We start from the raw sequence: 7,481 nt of genomic DNA, 5'->3' as shown, positions 1-7,481 counted from the left end.
GACACACCCCAGTCAATAATTAGCAAAAAATATTGTACTGACAAAATTGAGTAGAGCGATTTCAAAGGTAGTGGCACGAGATCGCGTTTCGCCTCTCTCGCGTGGCTTGATTTTCACACGCAATTAATTGCATGTTTCGCTCGCTCTACTCTCCCTGGAAAATAAGGGACTATTCGTATTCTTAACAATGCGAAGATAGATTCATTTTTTATAGTACGGTTACCAGGAGAAAAAAAAACTCTACAAAGTAGACATTTTTTTATCTAGCTAGAACCAGCGTTGCAACATAAATTCCCAGCAAGCGTGGTGTTTATAAAGACTTTCCAGCAAGTTAAGTAGCCAATGTTCAATTTCCCAGCCAGCGCAATTTTGCCCTGTAGAGCGGGTATTTTGTCGAGCGGCTCCGTTGGGTACTCTTGTTTCCTCTTCTCATCCTGAAATAAAACTGAAGTTGACCAACGCTCCACTCTAGAAAATCTTCGAAAGCCATATCTTCCATCAGAGAGAAAAAAGATAACTCGAAAAGAGATAAAATCGACTCTAAAAGAAATGCTTTGACTCGAACAACGAAGCGTCAATTGCGTGACCGCCCGCACCTTGGCATGTTCATGACCATTTTTTGCACCATTTCACGGACCTGAATTGCTTCTTCACTACTCGTTCTGATAAATAAGCATAGAATCAAACACCCGCCTTGATTTGAGCGCCAAAAGTTAATGAAAAATGGTAAATTTTTCTTCACAAACCATCACAGTAAAATTATGATCGGTCACTCTCCCTCCGAAGTCTGTAACGCCTGGTTCAGACGCCGTACTTCACATGAGCCGAATCAAATGCAGAAATTATTGCAACTTTGTAATTTTCTTCAGTCATAGTATGCTTGTGTGCAATTAAGTTCGGCGTCTGAATCAATTCAGCCGGGATTAATTACTTTGGGTCGGTCTAAATTCGAATTCGATTCGGCTCATGTGAAGTACGGTGTCTGAACTGCGCCAAAGCTCATCATCCATTTTATCCTGATTACCCAGCATGCACCGTTTTGGCGAAAAGGACCGTTTGTAAACAAGCTTCTACGTCAGTGAGAAGAGCGTTGCGTGACGACCGTTTTAACGTCTGCGATGGGTGATTTCATAAGACATGGCAATTCTTGGAAACAAACGGATTGACGATTGTTTATCCATAACAGGCATCCGCGATTGTCATAAATAGTACTTGTTACCCAAGTATTGTTGTGCCAAGTATTCAGACGAACACCATTAGCTAAGGTCATCATGATCAGGATGAACTCGTTAATGCACTAGTCAGTGGAAAGCCCCGCACCCCCATACCCGGGGAATGCGAGGTATTAGCGGGGGATTTCGGCGGTTTTGGACTGTCACTTTTGCCTCGGTATGCGGGGTTTTCGACAGCATTTGGCGCAAGTATCGGCGAGCGGGGACCTTGAGCGGGGCTCAGACGGGGATTTGGTTTTTGACGCCAACTTGAATAGGCGCGCAAAGATCACTGGGAAAGCATACGGTCTCAGTCAAGTGAAAATCCATTCTTTTCATGTTTGTAATGGGCTCTCAGTTAAATTCTGTGTTCAATCTGTAAATATTACCATTTCTTGTAGTGGAATTAGACAAAGATTATAGTCATGTTTGATTAGCGATTTATTTATAGCGTTGACCTTTTGTCTTAGCGTTTCCATTGGAATAAAAAGTGAACTTACGCGTAGAGGCTGACAGTGACATTACTTTATGATTTTGTGAGATAAACCTTGTAAATGTTACCTCCGATGGGTTTCGGCTTTTTGAGTTTCTATATTACTACGGTCTGCGTAATAGTGGAACATGCAAGTTCCTACCGAGGACTCTTACAGTCAAAGGTGTACTCAAGAGATTATGAGGTGAGAGAACACATCCCCCATACATGAGCCTCTTCCCATGATAATCTTTTTCAATCTACTTTTAGCTCGAAGTCAAGCTGCGAGGCTATTTTAGGAAAGACACCTGATTGGTCAAAGGTAATGACGTAATGACCGCTTAAAACCGATCACATCTTCAAATTTCGATTTAGGATTTCACTAGATCATGCGACGGCGAGAAAAGTCTTCGCAAGTTTCTTCACAATGACATCTAATCCTCTGACCATGGGCCTCGCGGCCATGGGGACGAAACTAAAAATTACTTTCACAGCGTGGCGCGAAGCTTAAAATAGATTGAAAAAGATTATCGTAGGGCACGGGGATGTGTTCTCTCACCTGATAGTCTCTAGGTTTACTATAATTCACTAGATTTTTAATTTTCTTTCCTATCGTAGTAGTTTCAAAATGTGTTACCGATCAAGGGTTATTTCAAGAGATTATCGAGGTAACAGAGAGAATCCCCCATATAGGCTTTCTACCAAAGGTAATTACCGCTTAAGTTATTTTTAGACATGGTCCCCAGTTCATCCAGGGATGTTACTCGTGCGTTGCGTGGATGTTTTCGAGGAGGATTTGTTTATGTTTTGGACAGCCAAAGCCAAAATAATGAACAGCCAAAGAGCACCAAGCAAACGAAGGCTCAGCTGAACAAAAGACAGCTGAGAGTGCAGAGAACATCTCTACTACGAAGCATCTTTTGAAAATCAAAACATATAAACGACTTTTCACTAAGTTAGCCGCCATTTTTCTCAGGTAGTTTCGAGAAAATCGCTTGGGCAGTTCAAGCATCGCGGAGTAACATCCTCGGAAGAACTGGGCACCAAGTCTAAAAATAACTTAAGAGGGATTACCTTGGGTATAAGGCCTATAAAGCGTTTTCACATGACGTCACGGCGACCATGTTGGTGTTCCAAAACAAGGGAATGGCGGCCATGATGGTGTATCAAGCTAATCCTCTGGGATTTGAACTCTATTTAAATGCAAATACTTTCTTTTGTTTCAGTAATCCAATACGGCTGCTGGTCACGTGAGTGAAAACGCTCCATATGGGGAATTTACTCTCTTACCTTGGTAATCTATTGGTTATTTGCAAAATGTAGCTGGATTATGAGGCCATAACATTTTGGTAATAAGCCATTTCCTTAGTGAAATTTTGTATAGCTCTTTGAGAATTGTTGTGATCGTGAAACCCAGTGATTAATATTACTGTTTTTGGAGAGATTGTAAAGTTTGGAACGCCAAATCTGTAACTCAAGGTAGATTATTTTGGGCTTTATGAGAAATGGACTGCATTGCTAATTTTCATGTTTGTCAAAATTTAATTTGAAGTAAAGATTCTTGAAGTATATTAATTTTGGTCAACAATTGTGCTTTATGATTTTGGAAGTACTGTTTTGTTAACGGGTGCGGGGGAGAAATGTTTGGTTTTGACGTACGAAATTGCCCTGCTTAGCGCGGAATTTGCTTCATTTAGAAGGCACGCCTGGTCTAATGCCCCGCTATTCCCCGGGTATGGGGGTGCGGGGCTTTCCACTGACTAGTGCATAAGCGCAGTTTACTTCGTTGCCATCCTCCTGCTACCGCGAAAAGTCGTTGGTTTCAGCTGCAACTCCGACAACTGCAGAGACTGCGCTTCCAATACCGACGCTTTCGGTATTACTTGCAGATGGTGTAGAAGGGACAATGAATGTCACACGCCAGGCGCAATTTTTACAAACCCGTGCAAGAGAGCGGAAAATATCGTCGATCCGTCTCTTTGCGAAGAAGAATTATCCCATTATGACCCCGAATTGTCTCTAAAGATGTTGCTTCTTTCAGCAGTTGCGTATGATCAAGTTGATCCACAGGAATGTCTCAACAACTCTCTGCCATCTGCAGGCTTTCAAATACAGCATATTGTAAACGAGGAATGTGATTTTTCTGATCACAAGTGTTCTGGCTATGTTGCTGTTTCCCATACCATCAAAGCTATTGCTGTTGCTTTTCGCGGCTCTGAATGTTTCGATCAAGCATTTTCTGCATTTGTTGAGAGTTTAGTTCGCCCTAAGGAAGATTTTTTAAGCAAAGGTGAAGTTCAAAGCTACTGGAAAAGAGGGTTCGAAAAGTTATGGCCGAGCATGGAAGCGGAAGTAAAAGCTCTGATCGCCGACAATCCATCCTACCCAGTTTGGGTTACAGGACATTCTCTGGGTGGTGCAATGGCGTCCCTAGCAAGTGCATGGCTCAGTTATTACAAAGTTGCTTCTCGTAAAAACATCATATTGTATACGTTTGGAATGCCTCGAGTCGGAAACTACGACTATGCTTTGGAACACGATCGGCTGGTTAGCAACAGTTGGAGAGTAGTCAATTATGATGACCCTGTTCCTCACTTCCCAAGCTTATTATCTGTGAGCATCGTCAACGGTCCTTACCATCATGGAGTAGAGGCCTTTTACAGCAAACCGGCTACAAGTGTATATTCTGAGCACAGGGAATGCCACGGAAAACCATACAACGAAGACACGACTTGCAGCTTCTCGGAAATGCCGCCGTACTCCTTCAAACGACACAAAAACTACTTTAGCATTCCTGTGGGGACCTTCTGGGAGAAAGGCTGTGTTCACTCAACACGTAAGAAACGTGAAGCGCCTGTAAAACATAACAACACTCGCTCGAACGCAGTTCAGTCTGTAAAAGATCGCTGCTTGAAGTATACGTACAAAAATGGATCTTATGTCCTAGCGACCGGGTCCTCTCACTCTCGATCTGAAAGATCGATCGAGACTCGATCTTCGACTACGTCAATGCACAAGCGATCTTTCTTTTGTTTCATGTTATTTTTCACTATTTCTACCGGCTTAGAATAAATGAGAAAACTACGCAGACTACGCAAACATAGTCTATGTTTCAGTTGCTGTATTTGTCCACAAAGAAAGTTATCTGCACGTAGAAGCATAGCTACAGATTTTGTATTTTACTGTTTGTTATCCGTGTGGATGAGCAAGAATTCATAGAACGCTTTGTTTGTATTTTGCCTTCGTCTGAGCTTGCAGTCATCATTTGCTGAAATCGTCATTTAGCATTCCTTGGTCAGAAATATGATTGTCTTTTCACTCCTGTCATCTAAATAATCATAGACTTTGCTTGAGAGAATTAATCCCTTATGTAATATTTATCCAGATGTTGTAGGGAATTTTTTTGTTTTGTTTTGTTTTGTTTTTTTTTTTTTGGGGGGGGGGGGGTGGGGGTGGGGATGGCGCAGTGGCGAGAGCACTCGCCTCCCACCAATGCCGCCTGGGTTCGATTCTCGGAATTGACGCTATATGTGGGTTGAGTTTTTTGTTGCTTCTCTTGTCTGCTCCAAGAGGTTTTTCTCCGGGTACTCTGGTTATCCCTTGGCCTCAAAAAACCATCATTTGTTAATTCCAATTCGATCTGGAGAGGGCCATAACTTCATCAGTTTCTAACTGTCATGTGTTACCCTCTATAAATAAGTAAATTGATCATCATGATCAAGTTTGATTTGCCCTACGGTTAGGTCAATAATAAAACTAAAACTAAAAATACGTTTTTGGCCGCTAAAATCCATATCAGTTTCCAGACCTGGCTTCTGAGAGTTACACTCGGTTTGCCAACCATTACCTAGTCCAAGTGAAGTCAACATATTGATTACGCATTTTTTATCATTACTTTAGTAGTAATTGCCACTGAACATTGTTTCAGGCAAAAATACGTTCATACAATCTACTTGTTTCATTGAAAACCATACTCCCTTCAGACCATATTGGGTAAAATCTATACCTGTTTTCAGACCTAAACAGCTAAAAAAACCCACCCTTTGGGGCGGCACATACCTATATAGCTTAGGAGTACCACCTTCCCCCTAAAAACTACCTAATCATAGGTAGCAAGGGCAACCATAAAATCTCAGAGGTGCCGGATTCTGGCTGAGCAAACAAATGTAGAAGCAAGGCTGACTGGATAGCCAGAAGAGTATATTGATCCTTTTCCCAGTATGTCGTCAGGCACTCCCTGACTTCTTCAGGGAATATCCGGAAAAGGAAAGGAACTTTATTTAAGTGTCTAGTCGTTCTAGCGCTGGAGCGCTAATTGGGGACACTGTAAACTGAAATTAACAATTAACCCAAATCAAGTCAAATGTCTGAAAAGGTGGAAAACGGATAAATATAATCTCCAAGCTGTACGATCAACCTTAAGTCAACATTTATATAATCTTAATCGATACATGAGATAACGAACATTTCTCGGAAAGGCACGTTTGGACTCAAGAGCCTTGTCGTCTTTATATCATTTATGTTCTGGTACGTTAAATGACGCGATGAGTATTGAAGAGAAAGATGCCAAGTTAGGTTGGAATTCGAAGCACTTTTTCTTTCTCTGGAAGCTTCCATAGCGAGAAAATAATACAGGAAGTAGAATCAGTAGCCTGTACAACAAATGTCTGCATTTCAAATCCATTATGGCAACCTTCGCCGAAATTATTCCGGGCAAACATCTCTGCAAATTAAAACTACTTGTCACGTTCGTCTTCAAATCAGTGCAGCAACGTACTTGTATAAAGATCGTAAATCGCGTTGCCTGCTGAAAGACTAACTTCATGCATCTTTTATTTTATTTTCGGGGTGGGGAAGTGTGGGGGGGGGGGGGGTGGGGAGGAGAAAATTCGTTTGCACATTTTTTTGTGGAAGGAGTCCTTGAGGCGAAAAGTTCGTCTCATGACAAATTTCGTAGAAAAATGCTTGCTGATGAACACTGCATTTTAAGCGTTCCGCAGTTGTCTTGTGCTTTACTGTTGAAGCAGATTTATCGTTTATGTAGCTCCGTTTTGAAGGGGTTGAAAATTCTTGAGGTATTCCAACGTAAGAGTTATTGCCAACGAGTCAGGCCTTCTGAAGACAGAAGGCCTGGCGAGGCGGCAGCTTATAGAGCCGCGAGAAGATTTTTAGGCGGACGAAATCTCAGAAGCGCTTCAAATTTGAGTGTAATGTAGACCAAAAGCTGTAATGTAGACCAAAGCGATGAAATGTTGACCGTAGCGATAACCAATGAGAGTGCCGCACGAGTACGCCGCGTGATGTTTGCAGCCGCCAGGCGCCAGATCACGCAAAGTTGGCTCGTTGGCACTTTAGCGACAGCTATAACTAGTTTGATAATTTGTCGAGGGATTGAATGGCGTAGTCTGTAAGATTTTTAACAACATTGTCCATTTGCTTCTTTACAAATTAGGTTATATCCGCGGTTTCTTAACAGTAGAATGCCGATCACAAGTGCCGAGTTTCAACAGACAAGGGTAACAGTAATTAAAAGTTATGGCAACAAGGTTGATCTTTCTCGAACAAACGCGCATCGTCACACAAACATCTTCATCGAGGAGAGCAAGCCATTCTATCCTCAGGAAACGTTACCAATATATCGTGGGGCGCCATTATGGTTCGCAGCAGTATTTTTTCTGTGTAGCGTGGGCGGTGCTGCTAATTTAACTGCTGCCATAGTTGGCTTGCTTTCTGATTTACCACTTATTGTGTTGTATTGCCAAAATGAGGTGGTGAACCGCATATCGCTACCTATCGTC

The 7,481-nt window shown here is 42.1% G+C and overlaps 1 protein-coding gene across 1 annotated transcript; it reads left to right on the top strand.

Moving 5' to 3' along the window:
• Positions 1-1,832: 1,832 nt before the first annotated feature.
• LOC138002577 (lipase ZK262.3-like) lies at positions 1,833-5,441 on the top strand. The gene is made up of 3 exons (XM_068848597.1): positions 1,833-1,888; positions 1,954-2,005; positions 3,448-5,441. Exons 1-3 carry the CDS (start codon positions 1,833-1,835, stop codon positions 4,753-4,755), a joined length of 1,416 nt encoding a protein of 471 aa, XP_068704698.1. The 3' UTR covers positions 4,756-5,441.
• The last annotated feature ends 2,040 nt before the right edge of the window (positions 5,442-7,481 follow it).

This window comes from Montipora foliosa, chromosome 5 (assembly GCF_036669935.1).
Source record: "Montipora foliosa isolate CH-2021 chromosome 5, ASM3666993v2, whole genome shotgun sequence".
Lineage (NCBI taxonomy): Eukaryota > Metazoa > Cnidaria > Anthozoa > Scleractinia > Acroporidae > Montipora > Montipora foliosa.
The sequence above is the reverse complement of the archived record's forward strand: the minus strand, read 5'-3'. Positions and strand labels throughout refer to the sequence as shown.

What these genes read in the sequence shown, in the direction of transcription:
- LOC138002577 (XM_068848597.1), top strand. Translation starts at nt 1,833, where the DNA reads ATGCAAGTTCCTACCGAGGACTCTTACAGTCAAAGGTGTACTCAAGAG. An exon ending in TGTACTCAAGAGATTATGAG is followed by an intron (nt 1,889 to 1,953) that starts GTGAGAGAACAC and finishes ATCTACTTTTAG; the next exon opens with CTCGAAGTCAAGCTGCGAGG. An exon ending in AGACACCTGATTGGTCAAAG is followed by an intron (nt 2,006 to 3,447) that starts GTAATGACGTAA and finishes TCCACTGACTAG; the next exon opens with TGCATAAGCGCAGTTTACTT.